Below are 19,895 nucleotides of genomic sequence, written 5' to 3'. Positions count from 1 at the left end.
CACCTATATGCGCTCCCTTGATTGGAATAGCCATAAGGGTTGGGATGAATGGGTAAAAATGTGGCAAGGGGCTGACCGTGTAAATAGAGTAAAAAGGGAATTAAGTGATTGGATTACACCTGTAGGAACAGGAATCTCTTTAGTTGATGTTGCAAACATAGAAGTTCCGGCTAATAAACTATCATATGCCACTGAAAATATAGAAAAGATGGTGTGATAAATGAAAGGGGGGGTAGCTCCCTCTTATGGACACCCAGCCAGTCAATTAGCTATAAAATCCCTCTTAGTAGCTGTTCTCTACTTGCTTTACCTGTAAAGGGTTAAAAAGTCTCCCTACTATGCATAAGTAAAAGGAAGGAAGTGGGCACCTGACCAAAAGAGCCAATGGGAAGGCTAGAACTTTTTAAAATTGGGGGAAAACTTCCCCTTTGTCTGTCTGTGGTTGCTCTCAGGGAGAGGCAGACAGGGAGCAACTATGCTGTAAGAAGCTTGGGGCCAGGTATGAAAAATCATCGGTATCATACTGTGACGGAGCAGGGCAGATTTGACCTGGGAATGTTGCAGGGGGATTGCAGTGAGGATGGGGGACTTCCCTTGAAGGAAGCTACCTGAGCTGTAACCTGAGCCAGGAATGGGGGTGGGGAGAATTAACACCTTCTGCCCGGGAGACCGAACAAAGGAGAGGAGGAGCTGGGGGGAGCAGGAAGGAAGGAGCAGCAGGAGGAGTTGTGGGTTTAGTTTCAGGTTGGGCTGGGTGGTGCAACGCAGGGAACCCCAAGCTGGGGTCTAAGCTCCCTGAACCTCCCAGAGGGACCTAATTGAGGGGGTCTGGTCGTACCTACACGCTCTGCTTGAGACTGTGTTCCTGTCCTTGAATAAACCTTCTGCTTTACTGGCTGGTTGAGAGTCGCAGTGAATCTCAGGAAGAGGGGTGCAGGGCCCTGACTCCCCCACACTCCGCAACAACTGGTGGCAGTGGTGGGATCTACTGCACCCCGTGGACGGCGCTTCCTGCAGTAAGTGACTGGGGAGCAGTAAAACGAAGGGGGATTGACGGGGACCAGGCGTGCTGAAGAGTGAGAGAGAGATGGTTATTACCCCTGGGAGTGTGTGACCAGCGAGAAGGACTTTTGCAGTAACAGGGTCCCCCGGGGGGATCGCAGCGAGTGGTCCCAGGGGCGGAGGAGTCTGTAGCTCGACCCTGGCAGAGAGGTGGTGACCTCGAGAAGGGCTGGCACACTAGGGATCTCCCTGGGAACTGTGGGGAGCTGTGAGCACACAGGCCGGTGAGTGGCCAGCAGGAAGATGTATGCCAAGCGGCTTAAGAGCGACCTGGTGGAGCTGTGCAAGCAGAGGGGGCTGCGCATTGGGAGGCTCACCAAAGAACAGCTCATTGCCCGGCTGGAGGCGGAAGATCGCGCGAATGAACTGATCCCTGTGTCTCAGGGAAGCAGCCTGGCAAATGCAGCGCAGGCACCAGAGTCTATCCCAGCTGGGAGTGGTCAGCCGGCTGCTGAGGGCTTCCCGAGACCCCTCCTTCCTATGCCTAGGGGAAGGGTGGGGAGGAGCCCAGCAAATACCGAAGGCGCCGTGACCCCCCCGGCCAGCAGGGGATCCTCCCGGCGAAGCTCGCCGGCCAGCAGAGGATCCTCCCGGTGACGTTCGGCATCCGTGGAGCAGAATTGGCTGGAATGGGAGAAAGAGCTAAAACTGAGAGAGCTGGAGGATCGTGAACAACAGAGACAGCGTCAGCATCAGGAGGAGAAAGAGAGACAGAGACAGCATGAAGAGAGACAGCATCAGCATGAACGGGAGGAGAAAGAGAGACAGAGACAGCATGAACTGGAACTGGCGAGATTGAAGGGCAGCGAACCCCCGGCTGCGGTGAGTGAGGGGGGACCCAGGACTGCACGGAGCTTTGATAAGTGCATCCTGGCCCCACGCAAGGAGGGGGAGGACATGGATGACTTCCTGGAGGCCTTTGAGACGGCCTGCGAGCTGCACCGGGTTGATCCTGCGGACAGACTCCGGGTCCTTACCCCCTTACTGGACCCCAAAGCCGTGGCATTGTACCGCCAACTGGGAGAGGCAGAGAAAGGGGACTACGAACTATTCAAAAAGGCCCTGCTACGGGAGTTTGGGCTGACTCCTGAGATGTACCGGGAAAGGTTCCGGAGTCAGGATAAAACCCCTGAGATCTCATATCTGCAACTAGCCGTCCGCATGGAAAGATACGCCAGCAAGTGGGCTGATGGGGCCCAGACGAAGGAGGACCTGATTAAACTGCTGGTACTGGAGCAACTGTATGAGCGGTGCCCATCCGACCTGAGGCTGTGGTTGGTGGACAGAAAGCCAGAGAACCCGCGACACGCAGGGCAGCTGGCCGATGAGTTTGTAAAGAGCCGGTCAGGGGGTGGCAGGGAGGAGCCCCAAAGGAACAGGCCCGCCGCGATGCAGAGAGAGAGTCACCCTGGGACCTCCCAAAGGGGGAATATGGGGAATCCCCTCCCACGGGGAATGCCCAGCGTCAGGGACAACCGACCGGCTCGAGGGGACCCACGGGACATGAGCTGCTATTACTGCGGCCGAAGAGGCCACGTTCGGGCCCAGTGCCCCAAGCTCAAGGACAGACTGAGCAGACCGAACCCGCACCGGGTTAACTTGGTAGAGGCCCAGACGGACGAGGGGCAGGCTTCTCACGCAAGAGGGGCTGGCAGCTTATTAACTGCTCAAGAGAGAGAAGGGCCCCAGGCCAGCTTCTCTGGGGGGCCAGATGCTCCGGATTCAAAGTTCTCCGTTTACAGGGTTGGCGCGGGGCTGTCCCTGCGGAGCGAGTGCCTTGTTCCCCTGGAGGTGGATGGGAAGAAAGTTTATGGATACTGGGACATGGGCGCAGAGGTGACACTGGCCCGGCCCGAGGTGGTGGCCCCAGATCGGGTGGTGCCCAACACCTTCCTGACCCTGACCGGGGTGGGCAGGACCCCATTCAAGGTTCCCGTAGCGAGGGTACACCTGAAATGGGGGGCCAAGGAGGGCCCCAAAGACATGGGAGTGCACCACCATTTGCCCACTGAGGTGTTGATGGGGGGGGGGACCTAGAGGACTGGCCAAGCAGCCCCCAGACCGCCTTAGTCGTGACCCGTAGCCAGAGTCGGCGAGGGGCACTACGCCCTAACCTTGGGAAGGATGTCACACCGGAGGCACCGAACCCTACCCAGGTGGGGAGGGAACACCCAAGGACAGGGCTCGGGGTGGCTGGGGCTTCCGACCCAGCCGACGAGAGGGAGCAGGTCCCCATCCCTTCCCCAGCCGCCGAGTTCCAGGCTGAGTTGCAGAAGGACCCCTCCCTGCGGAAGCTAAGGGGCCTGGCTGACCTCAGTGTGGTACAGACCATGATGAGAGGATGCAAGGAGAGGTTCCTGTGGGAGAAGGGGTTCCTGTACCAAGAGTGGGCTCCCCCAGGGGAAGTGGAGTCGTGGGGGATCAGGAGGCAGCTGGTGGTTCCCCAGAAGTTTCGCCACAAGCTACTGTACCTGGCCCATGACATCCCTCTCGCCGGGCACCAGGGGATCCGGCGCACCAGGCAGAGGCTGCTACAGAACTTTTACTGGCCCGGGGTCTTCACCAACGTCCGGCAGTACTGCCGATCCTGTGACCCCTGCCAGAGGGTGGGGAAGGCCCGGGACAAGGGGAAAGCAGCGTTGAGACCTTTGCCCATCATAGAGGAGCCTTTCCGGAAGGTGGCCATGGACATAGTGGGACCTCTCAGCAAGACGACCCGGTCTGGGAAGAAATACATCCTGGTGGTGGTAGATTTCGCCACCCGCTACCCGGAGGCAGTGGCCTTATCGTCCATCGAAGCAGACACTGTGGCAGATGCGCTGCTGACCATTTTCAGCCGAGTGGGGTTCCCCAAGGAAGTCTTGACGGACCAAGGGTCCAACTTCATGTCGGCCCTACTCCGGTGCTTGTGGGAGAGATGTGGGGTCCGGCACAACTGGGCCTCAGCATATCACCCCCAATCCAACGGGCTGGTGGAGAGGTTCAATGGGACGCTAAAAATGATGCTGAAAACATTTATGAATCAGCACCCGCAGGACTGGGACAAGTACTTACCTCACCTGCTGTTTGCGTACAGGGAGGTACCCCAGGAGTCTACCGGGTTTTCGCCTTTCGAACTGCTATATGGAAGGCGGGTAAGGGGGCCCCTGGACCTGTTGAGAGACGAATGGGAGGGGAAGGCCACTCCTGATGGAGAGTCGGTGGTGGAGTATGTCCTGACCTTCCGGGAACGACTTGCCGAGCTCATGGACCTGGCCAGGGAGAGTCTGGCCAGAGCCCAGAGGAAGCAGAAGGTCTGGTATGACCGCACAGCACGGGCCCGCGCCTTCGCCACTGGGGATCAGGTGATGGTGCTCATCCCCGTGAGGAAATCAAACTCCAGGCCGCCTGGGAAGGGCCCTTCAAGGATGTCAAGCAACTAAACGAGGTAAACTATGTGGTGGAGCTGTCGAACCGGGCACACCACCACCGGGTGTACCATGTGAATATGATGAAGCCATATTATGACAGGGGGAATGTGGTGTTGGCCGTGTGTGGACATTGGGAGGGGCAGGGAGATGACCCTTTAGTAGATCTATTCCCTGGGACAAGAGCTGGCTTCCCCCTGGAAGCAATTCCCCTCTCTGATCGGCTAACCCCTGCCCAGCGAGCTGAGATCGGAGGGGTGCTGCACCTGTACCAACAGCTGTTTTCCAACCAGCCTGGACGCACTAATCTGACTGTCCACCGGGTGCAGACAGGATCGCACCCGCCTATAAAATGCTCCCCCTTCCGAGTCACAGGGAAAACTGCTCAGGACCTGGAAAGAGAGGTCAATGACATGCTGGCTTTGGGGGTGATCCAGCCGTCTTCCAGCCCTTGGGCCTCGCCGGTGGTGCTGGTCCCCAAAAACGACGGGTCGATCCGGTTCTGTGTGGACTATCGGAAGCTCAGTGCCATCACTGTAGCCGATGCCTACCCCATGCCCAGGCCGGACGAGCTCCTAGACAAGCTGGGAGGTGCTCGGTACCTTACCACCATGGATCTTACAAAGGGCTATTGGCAAGTGCCGCTGGATGCAGATGCCAGGCTGAAATCGGCCTTTATCACCCCTCTGGGGCTCTATGAGTTCCTGACCCTGCCCTTCGGCCTCAAGGGAGCGCCGGCCACCTTCCAGCGCCAGGTGGATCAGCTACTGAGGGGGATGGAGAGTTTTGCCATGGTGTATATCGATGACATCTGTGTCTTTAGCCAGACCTGGGAGGACCACATGTCCCAGGTTAGACAAGTGCTGGACCGACACCAGGAGGCTGGGCTGACCGTAAAACCGGAGAAGTGCAAGGTGGGGATGGCTGAGGTATCCTACCTAGGCCACCGGGTGGGAAGCGGCTGCCTAAAGCCGGAACCAGCCAAAGTGGAGGTGATCAGAGACTGGCCCGCTCCTCAAACCAAAAAGCAGGTCCAAGCCTTTATTGGGATGGCAGGGTACTATCGGAGGTTCGTGCCCCACTTTAGCGCCATAGCCACCCCCATCACTGAGCTGTGCAAGAAGGGGAAGCCAGACAAGGTGGTCTGGACCGAGGAGTGCCAGGAGACTCTCCGGGCGCTGAAGGAGGCTCTGGTCAGTGGCCCAGTTCTGGCAAACCCAGACTTTGACAAGCCCTTTATGGTGTTCACCGACGCCTCAGACACAGGACTGGGGGCGGTATTAATGCAGGAGGATGAAAAGGGGGAGAGACACCCCATCGTGTACCTGAGCAAGAAGTTGCTACCCCGGGAGCAGAACTACGTGGCCATCGAGAAGGAATGCCTGGCCATGGTGTGGGCCCTCAAGAAACTAGAGCCATATCTCTTTGGGCGTCACTTCACCGTGCACACCGACCACTCTCCCCTGACCTGGCTGCACCGGATGAAAGGAGCCAACGCCAAGCTCCTGAGATGGAGCCTGCTCCTGCAGGATTATGACATGGACGTGGTCCATGTGAAGGGACGTGACAACCTGATAGCGGACGCATTGTCCCGGAGAGGGAGCCCTGAACTTCCCCAGGTCACTGGTCAGAGTGACCCCGCTCAGTTCAGTCTCGAAGGGGGGAGAGATGTGACGGAGCAGGGAGCAGGGCAGATTTGACCTGGGAATGTTGCAGGGGGATTGCAGTGAGGATGGGGGACTTCCCTTGAAGGAAGCTACCTGAGCTGTAACTGAGCCAGGAATGGGGGTGGGGAGAATTAACACCTTCTGCCCGGGAGACCGAACAAAGGAGAGGAGGAGCTGGGGGGAGCAGGAAGGGAGGAGCAGCAGGAGGAGTTGTGGGTTTAGTTTCAGGTTGGGCTGGGTGGTGCAACGCAGGGAACCCCAAGCTGGGGTCTAAGCTCCCTGAACCTCCCAGAGGGACCTAATTGAGGGGGTCTGGTCGTACCTACACGCTCTGCTTGAGACTGTGTTCCTGTCCTTGAATAAACCTTCTGCTTTACTGGCTGGTTGAGAGTCGCAGTGAATCTCAGGAAGAGGGGTGCAGGGCCCTGACTCCCCCACACTCCGCAACACATACCTAGAAACTACTCAGTTGAAATCCCAGATCTGTAAGTAGATCAGGAAATGTCTAGGAAGACGCGATTAGGTTTATCCTTTTTATTTCTTTATGGCTTGTGGACTCCTCTGTGCTAACACCAAATGCTTTTGTTTTGCTTATAACCTTAACGCTGGACCTCTAGAAACTATGCTTGATGCTTAATCGTTGTAGTTGCTCTCTTTAAATCCAGCAATAGCCTAGGTTCCCAAATTATTTTCTTCCTTTAAAATTTTAATATAATTTACCTTTTTTAAAAAACAGAATTGAATTTCTGTGTCCTAAGAGGTTTGTGCACATTGTTTTAATTAGCTGGTGGCAACAGCTGATTTTCTTTGTTTTTCTTTCTCAGCTCTTCCCTGGAGGAGAGGTGAAAGGGCTTGAGGGTACCCCACAGGAAAGAATTCCCAAGTGCGCCTTCCTGGGCTCTCAAAGGGGTTCCTGGGCACTCAAAGGTGGTGGCAGCATCTACCCCTCCAAGGTCAGAGAAAAGCTGTAACCTTGGGAGTTTAATACAAGCCTGGAGTGGCCAGTATTAATTTTTAGAATCCTTGCGGGCTCCCACCTTCTGCACTTGAAGCGCCAGAGTGGGGAATCAGCCTTGACAGATGGGAACCCCATTAACAGCATCTTTGAAACAGTTAAGTGAGGAACAGCAGTTAATAAGTAAGATATTTCCTTGGTGGGAAAGACTCCTAGAAAAAGATGAAGAGTTAATGATGTCTGATGTACAGTCCCTCAAGAATAATGTCTCATTGACCTCAGCATGTGAGCAAGCTCAAGCTCTCACCCAGAATGTAATCATGGGAATGATTCGGCAAGCCATAGCAGGACAAATTCCCATGGAGGCAATCAACTTGATTTGGCCCAATGTAACGGAGGAAGAATTAGCCCTCCAGCCCTGGTGGAGACTAAGTAACGCTTCGTACAATCACCACCAGCAAAGCTTGCGGTTATTCTTGATAACTGTGACAGGCAAAGAAATTAGAGTAATCCACCCAGTAGTCCCACTGGGATTACAGATTAATGATAACTCAGTAATGTACTCCAGAGATCCTAACACTTGGGCCTGGCAGTAAGATAATGTGTAAATGTAAAGGGGTGTAGGAGAAAAGAAGATTTGGGCTAGATCTCTGAAGATCAAGCATTGGAGGACCATGATGAATGCTTCTTCCCACAACCTGGGAATAAGTCTCACTGTTCCTTTGATGTTATCCAGGAAAAGGGGTCTGTTTTTATCTATGTTGGTAAAGCTTGTGTGTATATGTAAGAATGAGATGTACTATTGTATTGATTAATGGACATTGGATTCAACCCACGGTGCCTTACGTTAATCGCTGTTTCTGTAATGTAACCACTATTGTTAGTTGTAATATTAAGTTTACAGTTCCTATATGGACTATACAACATTTAAAAGCCTATCCTGAGCTCTACAAGGAGGTTTCCCCCATTTCACTGGGAATGGGTCTCACTGCCATTAAGGGACTATTAACTCATCCCTCCTTACAAACTGAGCGGCAGAACTTTTGGGGAGAATGGCAAACTCGAGATTCAACACCACAACCAGGATATCTCTAGGCTAGCAGCCACAGTTAAAAACGCAGGCCATCGCTCCTGATGGGAGACTTTGCTTGGGTGGAGTCCCAGTGCAACAGGTCTTTTGAATATCATGCTTCACCCCATTGTAGTGATCATCGGTTTCCAAATTATACTAGCAATTGGTCTGGCTCTACTGGTTTGCTGGATCCAGCAACTGATGCGGTGGCTGCAATGGATTGAAGATCAGACAGAGTAAGGATGTGATGGGGATACTCGCTCATCACGAGCACCCCATCAACAGGGGGACTCGTTACCTAGCAACTCTGTGTTCTTGGGGAACCAGGGCACAGTACCTAGCCCATCTGACTCACGAAAGACACCCCCCCCCCCAACCTCTACTTGAACCAAATCTGCATCAGAAAAAAGACTTACAAAAAGCAATGAAAAGGCAGTGGGAGACACAACTAAACGCCTGGGATAAGCATGACAGGATTAAGGAAACTCCCCTAGCCTCATTTGTATCGAAGATGGGACAAGGAGGCAACTCCATTGGCATACAGAATGGAGAACAGAGATTCCAAGGCAAGAACTGCACGAACTCTGGGACCAGAAAAGCAGGGAACCGTTGCATGATGGGGGATCTCTGCTCCAGATGTTAATGAACCTACGCCTGCACACACTCAGCTCAGTAGTTATCAGACCAATTCTAGTAACGAATCCTTTATTGGTATCCAAAATAGTGAAGCTCCCTAATTGCATTGTGAGCTTCCTCCAATGAACACCGCCCAAAGCCAGGAATGATCAGCTCCCATGTCTAGCCTGAACAAAACAACTTTGGTATTTTCCCTTGTTTACACATAAACAAATCTAGTGTTCTCCCTTGAACCATTTATGTTTCTCTACAACAGGCCTGCACAACATGCGGCCCGCGTGGGTTCACTGTGTGGCCCGCGGGGGGGTGAGTAGGCAAGCGGCGGGTGAGGGAGGGGGCCTGAGTAGGTGAGCGGGCGGGCAGTGGCGGGGAATGAGTAGGCGAGCCGGGTGCATGGAGGGCTGAGGAGGCGAGTGGGCGGGCAGTGGTGGGGGGGCAGGTGAGCCGGGTGGAGTGGGGGGCTGAGGAGGCAAGCGGACGGGCAGTGGCGGGGGGGCAGGTGAGCCGGCGAGCCGGAGGGGTGGGGGGCTGAGGAGGTGAGTGAGCAGGCAGTGGCGGGGGGTGAGTAGGCGAGCCGTGGGAGGGGGGGTGAGGAGGCGAATGGTGAGTCGGTGGCTACTGATCTGATCCCCTCTCCCAGGGCCGGCTCCAGGCACCAGCAAAACAAGCAGGTGCTTGGGGCGGCACATTTCTAGGGGCGGCATTCTGGTGCTGGCCATCATAGGTGCCGACTCCGGGGCATGGGGAAAAAGTGCCCTCGCCACCCCAGCTCGCCTCCGCCTGCTCCCCTGAGCATGCCGCCGCCGCTCCGCTTCTCCCCCCTCCCTCCCAGGCTTGCCACGTGCGAAACCGCTATTTCGTGCAGCAAGGCTGGGAGGGAGGAGAAGCCGAGCGGCGGGCACTCAGGGGAAGCGGTGGTGGTGGAGCGGAGGTGAGCTGGAGCGGGGAGCGGTTCCTCTACGCCCCCCATTACTTCCTGCGGCCCCCCACCCTAGCTCACCTCTGCTCCGCCTGCTCCCCTGAACGCGCCGCAGCTCCGCTTCTCTGCCTTCCCTCATTTGAGAGGGAGGGGGGAGAAGTGGAGTGGGGGCACGCCCAGGGGAGCAGGCGGAGGGGGGGGCACGCCCGGAGGAGCAGGCAGAGTGGAGGTGAGCTAGGGCGGGAGGTCATGGGGGGTCCGCAGGAAGCAATGGGGGGGAGAAATATGGCACGCCGGGGGAGGAGGTGGTGCTGGGGATTTGGGGAAGGGATTCGGAAGGGGTGGAATTGGGGTGGGGCCGGGGGCAGAGGAGCACAAAAAAGAAAGGGGAGGCGGCCAAAATTTTTTCTGCTTGGGGCGGCAAAAATCCTAGAGGCGGCCCTGCCCTCTCCAAGGGTTGCAGCTGTCTGGAGGTGCCTGCCTTCCACACCTTCCTCATTCACACCTCATTCATTCAACAGGGCAATTGATTACAAAGTGGGGGGAAGATCTTATTCTACTTCTAGCAAAAAGACATTTTTCTTTTACCTTAATTATACTACCTTAGGGGCCCGCTATAACATATTACCGAGGTTCAATACTGCGGTTTCGGTGGGGCGGCGCTGGGGAAGGAGGGTTTGTTTCCGTGGAGCAGGTGGCGCGGGGGAGAGGGGTGTTTTGGCGGCGCTGGGGGGGGTTGTTTCCGTGGGGCGGGCAGCACTGGGTGGGGTGTTTCGGGGGGGCTGGGTGGCGCTGGGGGAGGGGGTTGGGGGCGCTCGGGGGGTTTCGGCCCTCAGCTGTTTTCTTTGGAGTAATATGGTCCTCGCCACTTTACGAGTTGTGCAGGCCTGCTCTACAAAAACCCCTATCCATGCTCAAGTAAGTGTTCTGATGTCTGGATCCAAAATCTGTATCAGTTCCATTGGGACTTCACCTTCTCCTGACTGATCATGCTGGGGGCTCTGCCGGTCTCCAGCACTCCAGACCCTTAGCTACCACCACCACCTGGGACTCCCGATCGAGTCAAGCTTCATGGAGTGGTGAGAACCCAGCTCTCACTCTTCTCTCTCGGTATAGCCTTCTAAACTTTTATAATCAAGTTTAAATTAGATTTAATATTATAAATGTTTTGTGTGTTGGCTCCCCTATGGTTATTACCTGGCAATAAATAACTTTCAAGATTAAGCTGGTTGCTTCTCTCTCTCCCCTTCGTGGGTGTTTTTTGGTTCCTCATTCGCTCTGCAGCAACGCTCCTCGTACCTAAGCTAAACGATCCCTGCAGCACTCAAAAATCCTGTGGGGTTTGCTCATCAAGTGGGGTTACTACCAGAACAATTGTAATGTGAAAGTGGGGATAGAGACGTGCTGAACCTGGGACATATGAGGGTGGCAGATTGGAAGTGCTGCTCGACCTAGCCTCCTGAGTCCAGGGACATATAAGGAGTCAGCTTGTGAGTGCTGATTAACCCAGTCCTCTCAGATGCGCTCTGTTAGAGAGAGAGAGAGAGAGAGAGTGTGTGTGTGTGCGTGTGTGTGTGAGTCTGATTCTGGAGCTGGAATAACCCAGCCCTGGGGAACCTAGGTCCTGCAGGATAGCTCCATTGGGAGGGACTTGCAGCAGGGAGAAGTAGAGCTCCTTATGAGAACACAAGTGACACAAGCAGTACATTGATAGAAGTACAGAACCCCCTCCCTCCCCCAGAAGAGTAACCCTAATAAATGAGGATACCCCAAGTAATGGGCAAAGCTAGTAACAGCTGCCCCATGCAGGGACCCCAGCCTTCCCTGAGAACATGCTTGGTCTTTCCCATACTCCTCCCAGAAAAGGACCATTTTCTCCCATCAGGGCGTGTAGAAGGTGACCCGCAGCCCCTGGGCTCTGCTCCAGGGAAGGAGACAGATCCACATTACCAATGTCTGGGCAATTTCTGCCTCAAGGAGCTGAGGTCCATCACACTAATGGGCTGAAGTCTGTGGAGCCTTTGCAGGCCTGGTGCTTAGGGAGCTGCTCTCAGAGAGCCCCTCCAGTGGGCAGTTACGCTGGAGTGGGCAGATCTGTTCCCCGTCTCCAGAACCCAAGTCTAAAGGAAACCTGAGCAATGACTCACAGCATAACACTTTGTCTGCTTGTCCTGCACTGCGCCCACTGTGCTGCCTCCACATTGCACTAACTCAGTGGATCTGGGGACTCATGGTACCTGGTCTGCTCAGCAGCACCAAACACTTCCAGGCTTTGGATACGTTATGTGGGCTTTGATATCTGCCCGAACTTTCTTATCCCCTTGTAGTTTTACACCCCTCAGCCACGACTCCCTGCAGAGTAATTGCTCGGGAAGCCTCAGGCAGACTTTGCATACCCTGCACTGGGGATGAGGAAGGAGTGGAGGGGCCCTTACCTGTTGCCCTATGTCCTTCACTCTGGATTCTTTCCTGTTGGCATCCTTGTTTCCTGCCATGGCAGCTCGGGTTCCTTCTTGCACACCTTGGCTCCCTTTAACTTCTGCCGTTTCATTAGCTGCCCCTGGCACAGCCTCCTCCTGCAGGACATTGCGTGGCTCAGCCCATTTCACCTCCTCCTGCAAGTCTGCAGGGACTCCAGGAGCACAGGGTGCTGGGGCCTGAAGCCCCTTCCCCTTGCTTTGGTCACGTCCATTCCCTGGGGCAAGGTCTTGGAGGTCAAGGTCCTGCAGCGAGCCTGTCTTACCGAACCTCTTCCCCACTGGCCCATTGGTGGGAGTATTTGCCTTGACTGGTGCATTGGAAGGATCCTCCCCTTGGCCTGTTCCATTTGGACAACCCTCTGTCTGGATGGTTCTGTTTTGCAGACCCTCCTGATGAAGCTGTTCATTGCTGTGGGCTGCCGGGTCTCTGTCACCAGCTTCCTTGCTGCCATCAGGAAGCAACACATCCTGCTGCTCCAGGAAAATGGGCTTCTTCTCAATATGGGTCACATGAAACCTACAAGGGCAAAAGAGTCCAGTCACAAGTGGTGATGGCTCCCTCCTACAATCTCACCCAGCCCTTCGGTGTGCCGGCACTGCCCTCCATGTTCCCATCCTATCGCCATGCCAGCACCTCCCTCCACCTCAGACCCCTTGTTCCTGTCCTATCACCATGCTGGCACCGCCCTCCACCTCAGACCCCTCGTTCCCATTCTATCTCAGTGCGTGTGCTGCCCTACAGCCTCTGACCCCTTGTTCCCATTTTATCGCCGTGCCAGTGCCGCTCTCCAGCCTCGGACCCATCATTTCCATCTGTGATGGGGTATGCATACCCCAAACTAGGAAGGAAAGGATTAATCCCACACAATGGGCAGAGGAAGTCCTGCCCCTCAAACCCTGCTGGGCATGTTCCAACTGCTGTGCTAGTATAAAGGAGAGCAGCTCAACTCAGTCTGTGCTGACCACCAAGGAGGAAGGACCCATGGTGGAGGCTCCAGCCCAGAAGCCGTTACAGCCCTTGTCTGTGGGAGCTGGAGATCCCGAGACCCAGACTGGAGACCTGTTGACTACAGCTGACCAGTTGGAGTCAGAGTCCCAGGGAGTTACCTGTGCCAAGGAGCCCAGAGAGCCTGACATCACATAGACTACAGCTTCAGGAAGCCCGGTAGGAAGTGACCCAGGGAGATGGAGTGAGTGGTATCTCCCACCCATGTAAGGTCAGTGTGTTGTGGTTGAATTCCCCACTGACCCAGTGGTGGACTATTCCGTCATTGTTATGGCCCTGGGTCGGGACCTGGTGTTGTTGTGTGGGCCTGGCTCCCCAACCCTGGCTACCACACCCTTTGGTGGCAGCCCCCAGATTTGGCCATTAGGCTGTGCATCCCTGCACTCAAGGGCCACTGTACTGACTCTGGACACTAGGCCGCGTTGCTCTGCACTTGAGAGTCGATATATTGACTCCGGCCACTAGGCCACATCGCCCTATGCTCATGGGCCGCCACACTGTCTCAGGCCATTAGGCCATGCTGTAAGGATAAGGCCTTTTCCTGTAGCCCTATTGTAAGGCCAAAAGTCTTTGTCTGCAGCCATATTAGGAGAGCAGTAGACATTAGCTAAGAAGCAGGAAGGCACATCCTCACATTCCATCTAAATGACATTAAAACAACGTAATATCAGGCTGTTAAGAAGGTGGTCCTATCCTAATAGCACCCACCATCACCAGATAAAGAAACAGAGCTTAAGATGGTTAAAGAAAACTTAGTTTGATAGCATCCTGTCTGGCAAGAAATCACTTATCAATAGTTGTGGTTGTGAAATCCTCATTTCTTTATTGTTTTATCTTTATGGTCCCCACTTCTCTATTGTTTGTCTGTATGATCTGTCTGGTTCTTTGATTGTTTCTGTCTGTTACATAATTAATTTTGCTAGGTGTAAATTAATTAAGGTGGTAGGGTATGATTAGGTTAGAGAATTTTGTTACATGTTAGGATTGGATAGTAAAATTTTAGTAAAATGATTCGTTAAGGTATAGCTAAGCAGGACTCAAGTTTCACTATATAAACTGGGGGCCAAGAAGGAGACCAGCAGAGAAGGAGCAGAAGAATAATAAGAAGGAAAGACCTGGAAGAAGAAGAAGAAGTCACCTCTAAGGCTACATCTACACTTCCATGGTAGGTCAACCAACGCTACGCAACTCCAGCTACGTGAATAACATAGCTGGAGTCTATGTACCTTAGGACGACTTACTGCGGGGTCTATACCACGGGGGGACCGACGGCAGGGCCGGCTCCAGGGTTTTGGCCACCCCAAGCAGCCAAAAAAAAAAAAAAAGCCGTGATCACGATCTGCGGCGGCAATTCGGTGGGAGGTCCTTCGCTCCGAGCCGGAGTGAGGGACCGTCCGCCGAATTGCCGCCGAATAGCTGGATGTGCCGCCCCTCTCCGGAGTGGCCGCCCCAAGCACCTGCTTGACAAGCTGGTGCCCGGAGCCGGCCCTGGTCGATGGGAGAAAATCTCATTGGGGGTAGAGTACATGGGTCGACTGGAGAGTGATCTGCAGTCGATTTGGTGGGTCTTTCCTAGACCCGCTAAATTGACTGCCAGTGGATTGATCTCAGAGCATTGATACCGGCTATAGTGTAGACCTGCCCTGAGACACAGCCTAAGATCAAAGCCGATAAGAATCCTCTGCACAACCGTGATGTGCAGCAACCAGAATCCAGACAAGGCTGACCTTGCCTGGCCAACAGGGAAAGTCTGCCAGCCTGATCAGGATTGGTGAACATGGCATTGTATGCTTAGTATGTGTATTCTGCTTGGTAATTGTTAATAAATCAGGATAAGAATACTGTAGTCCACGAAAGCTTATGCTCTAATAAATTTGTTAGTCTCTAAGGTGCCACAAGTACTCCTGTTCTTCTTCTTACTACTGTGTAAGGCTCTTTCAGGTCCTGCAGACCCGCAAAGTACACCCTGAGCACTAGGAACTGGGTAAAGGTGGGTGCCTCTACAGTGTGTGAGTAACAGAGAATTTTGTGTGGGTAACAAATTTGGTGGAGAGAATGTGGGCAGCCTAAGGTTGTTTGGACCGAATTGATCTAGCCTAACACAGTAATAGCAGCAGAATACCAGTGACATTTTGTCAAAAAGAGTCACTACCTGTTGGCAGAATGTTTCACCCTGAAGCAACAGGAGGGAAAGGAAACAAAGAAAAGGGATCAGGAGGAGTGGGGGTTAGCTGAAGACCCCACCCTCCTTGCTAAATGGGTAGCAGAATGGGGGGACAAGATTTTTTCCAGGGAAGGGATGCCCTTGAGTCTGCTTGTAAGGGCTTTGAAGCATTCTGTAAGTGCATGAAGCCAAAACCAAAGAAAAAGACTATCAAAGCAGCAGCAGCAGCAGCAGCATGAGCATTATGGAAAGCTGTCACCAATCTCTCCAATCTGGTAGCATGCCAGGAAAGACAACTGGAGGATTACAAAGAGCGTGAACAACTGAAACTGAAAGTAGAAAACTTGAATGGGGAGATCTCTACATTGCAAATGAAACTGGGGGATACTCAGGCAGCTGTCAGAATGCTGTTACAAGAAATAAGGATCAGGCCCAGACAAGCAGTGACCATACAGTCTGCAGGCAGCAAATAGAGAAATTGGAAAACATGTTGGGAGCCCAGAGGAGCATAGTAGCAGCAGTAAGGGGAGGCGTGAGTGTGGGCATGGTGGATACAGACACCTGGGAGGACACTTGGAATGGGAATAGTTGGATGGATCCTGAAGAGAGAGATCCTGGATGCTCATACTCCCCATGCCCTCCGATGCTTTTCCTGAAGGGCCCTATGACCCTGCAAAAAGGGAATTGCAGGATTTGAAATTAAAAGCACAGCAACTCAATCTTGTGGCTTGTTACCACGAGGGTGGTAACAGGAACAGAACTTGACCCAAATGATGCACAACAATGAAGGGAAATAAGGCAAAATATTACAGAGATTTCTGATTTTACCCCAGATCAGGTACAGGCGGCTGCTAAGTTATTGGGACCCCTAGAAAGGGACACGTGTCTGGATTGGATGGTGAAGCTGTTGGCACAAACTGGGTAGAGGCCAGCAGATTATGAGGTTCTAGCCCAGGCCTATACTACCCTGTTTCCCCGAAAATAAGACATCCTCCGAAAATAAGGCCTACTTACAGTTTTGCCTCTCGTTGTAATATAAGGCATCCCCCCGATAATAAGACCTCCCCGATAATAAGGCATCCACCGATAATAAGGCATTTTTCATTTCTGAAAAATAAGACATCCCCTGAAAATAAGACCTAGCGCATCTTTGGGAGCAAAAATTAATATAAGACACTGTCTTATTTTCGGGGAAACAGGGTAGTGCTTCTGCCTGGACAATAATATGCAGTGCTGAGAAGCGGTTAGGAATAAACTGTGTTCTTGCTACCAGATGGGATGTATGGGTGACGGGTATCGTAGGCACAGGAAGGCTTTGCCTTCCCAAACAGCCTGACGTCCCCCTGCCCATGCTCCACCTTCAGGCCCCTCCTGCCTACTGTTCCCTTTGTGCTAGAGGCTCGGGCAGACAGGCTGGGGGCTGCAGTGTGCCCATGGGGCCGCACCACGCCACCCGTCCTCCTAGCACTGGGGCCTCGCTGCCTGCCCAGTGCTGGGGATGGGGGCCGCTCCGGCCACACTGCCTGCCCACCCGCTCAGTGCTGGAGCTGGCAGCTCAGCCGGGGGCCACCTTCAGGGGCAGCGGGGCCGGCCAGCCGGTGGTTGGGCCCAGTGGTCTGGCCCGGGGTGGCTGGATGCCGGTCGGGGATTTTTGGGACAGGCAGCGCGGCCTGCGGGGGGCTGGGTCCACACTGCCAGGCGCTCTGGTGCTCCGGGACTGGGGACACTAGCCTGGGGCAGGGACCAGCAGCCACCGTGTGTGTGTGGGAGGGGGGCAATAGGCAGGGGCCAGTGGCCACAATGGGTGCTGGGCTCTGGTACATGCAGAAGGGGTGGGGCCTTGGGTGGAAGGGGCAAGGCTGGGGTGCTAGCCTCCCCAAGCCAGGGGTTCACCCACCTCCCATGACTGGGTGAAGGAAGTAATGAAGGATCCACCATTGTGGATTTAGCCAACGGGTTCCTATGGGCACATAGTGAAGAGCCAGCAGAAACATCCATCCCCTCCATTAATGCTATACATAGGTGTGCGTCTGTAAAGGCCCCAGAAGGAGGACAAGCAGAAGAAGAGAGCACATGGGTGGACAAGTTTCTTGGGGTATGGGCTAAACATAAATTGGAGTGTAGGAAAATTGATGCTGAGGTTTTAATTTGAGGGCTTGACCCCCTTCCACAGCGTCAATACAAGTATCCTCAGGAGGCAGAGGAAGGAATAAAATCTACCCCTGACAGTTTGTTAGAACAGGATGGTATTATGCAAATGGCTAGTACTAATAATGCCCTGATTTGGCCTGTACTGAAAGGGGATGGGGAAACCTGGCGAATGCCAGTGGATTTTAGAGCATTAAATGCAGTAACCCCTGCCACTGCTCCAGTAGTGGCTAAGTACCAAGAAGTAGTTGCTGCAGTAGAAGCCGGGGCACAGTGGTGCTCAGCAATAGATTTAGCAAATGCCTTCTTTGCCATTCCCTTGCACCCTGAGTCTTGGTACAAATTTGGTTTCACTTACAGGGGACAAGAGTTCTGTTTCACAAGTGTCCCCCAGGGTTTTCATAATGCACCCGCAATTTGTCACTCCCATGTGGTTAAGATGTGGGGAAAATTGACACCTGAAAACCAAAAGAGAGTAATTTCCTATGTTGATATATTGGTGCATGGGGACAATAGGGAGGAGGTTGGTAGGATCACTGAGCAGGTGTTACAAATCATCCAAGATGCCGGATTCAGGGCTAGCAGACCCAAGGCCCAACTGGTAAAGCAAGAGGTAAAATATTTAGGGATCATATTGGGAAAGGAAAGATGAACCCCAGATCCACAACTGGTAGAACTGATTGGAAAACTTCCTGCCCCTACTGATATGGCAACCTTAAGAGCTCTTTTGGGAACCCTAAACTTCTCGCGAGATTTTATTGAAATGTCTGCTGACAAGAATCGCCCACTGTATTTTCTCCAAAGAAAGGACAGCAATGGGAGTGGGGGCCTGATCAAGCAAAGGCATTACTGACCCTGAAACAGGATTTGGCACAGGACTTAGCATATCCAAAGGTGAGAGAACCATTCATCCTGCAACAGGCTAGTACTAATGTAGTGCTGGGAGCAGCGCTGTTACAGAAGCAAAGCACAGGGAAATTACAGATTGTGGCCTATGGGTCCAAAACACTGAATTACACTGAGCAAAATTTCCCCCCTGTGAGAATGAGTGCTGGGCCTTAGTGTGGGCCTTGCAGCATTGGGAGTATATAATTGGAGGGTCCAAAGTCATAGTATAAATAGTACATTCCCCACTGAAATACATATCAGGAAAAGTGCAGGAGGGGCAGGTATCTGATCCTAGGTTGGCACACTGGACTCTGGCCCTTGTAAATCAAGGGACAGCTGTAGAAAAGGGAAAGATACTACCCCCCGTACCATACAGCCTTGCAGTGCAAGGGCAGGAGCATGAGTGTCCCCTGCCAGAGTATAAAAAGGTGGAGTGACCAGTGAAATCAGGACTTACCCTACAGAAAGCTCAGGAGAAAAATGGGGGCTGCTCAAGGAAATCGATTCAGACCAAAGCCCACACTTCATTGGGGAAACTATGCAGGAACTGTGTAAAATACTCAGCATTAAGCAAAGGTTACACATTGCGGGACGCCTCCAATCCTCAGGACAAACAGAATGAACTAACTGCACTCTTAAGGATGCTCTAAGAAAAATGGTAAAAGAAAATGGAAAAGATTGGGATGAAAAACTGCCTATGAGTCTAATGGCCTTAAGGTCGGTCCCAGCAAGTCATGATTATACTCCCTTTGTAGCAATGACAGGAAGGGACATGAGAACACCCCAACAGTGGTGGCTCAATATAGATATTCCAGATGAGTGGCAACCCAAAGAGGCATTAACAGACATCCACAAGAAAATAGCAGAACAATTGGGTGTTAACATAAAAAAGATGGATAAAAGGCGGGTCTGGGTAAAGAAGCCTGTTGAATGGGAGGTTGGAGATCAAGTGCTGTATCGGAAATTTGCAGAACAAGATCATTCTTTGGGAATGAAATGGGAAGGCCCAGTAGACATTGTGGAAAAGGCCAGCCCAACAGTATACCAGGTAGAAATCTGGTCAAAAAGGCTAAACAAGCCAAAGTTAAAATGTTCCATTTGTCACAGCTTACATCACAGAAAGGGGATTTCAAGCAGTAACCTCCAATTAGCCCCACCAAGGGGAGGGGGGCATTAGAATTTTTTATTTTTTTGTCTTTCAGAGTTCAGAAGAACACAAGTGACCTGGACACCGTGATTAAGAAGCTGCTGTTGTGACTGTGTGTGTATGTATGTTATGTTACATGTTGTTTGTCTGTTAGCAAACCAAATTCGCTGGTCTGTAGACATTGATGCAGTAAATGTATGGAGAAATGATTTCTGGATGATGATAGAATGTTGGATTGATCCATCAGTATTCAATCACACCAGCTGTTGCTTGTGTTGGGAAAAGAGGTTTGCCCATTACTATAACATAATGGCTGGTGGGCTATCACCAGAAGCCCCATTCCA

At 53.0% G+C, this 19,895-nt stretch overlaps 1 protein-coding gene across 3 annotated transcripts in view; it reads right to left on the bottom strand.

The window, feature by feature from the left end:
• RELL2 (RELT like 2) overlaps nucleotides 1-19,895 on the bottom strand; it is a 71,935-nt gene that overhangs the window by 33,798 nt on the left and 18,242 nt on the right. For all 3 annotated transcript variants that reach the window (XR_008445960.1, XM_054038201.1, XM_054038200.1), the window contains exon 6: nucleotides 12,154-12,715. Coding sequence is in view for 2 of the 3 variants with exons in the window: in XM_054038201.1 (XP_053894176.1) it covers nucleotides 12,154-12,715 (562 nt within the window). In the remaining variant the exon portion in view is untranslated. The remainder of the gene's footprint in view (nucleotides 1-12,153; nucleotides 12,716-19,895) is intronic.

Source organism: Malaclemys terrapin, chromosome 8, assembly GCF_027887155.1.
Source record: "Malaclemys terrapin pileata isolate rMalTer1 chromosome 8, rMalTer1.hap1, whole genome shotgun sequence".
Classification (NCBI taxonomy): domain Eukaryota; kingdom Metazoa; phylum Chordata; order Testudines; family Emydidae; genus Malaclemys; species Malaclemys terrapin.
Note: the sequence above shows the minus strand (reverse complement) of the source record. Positions and strands in the feature narration are given on the sequence as shown.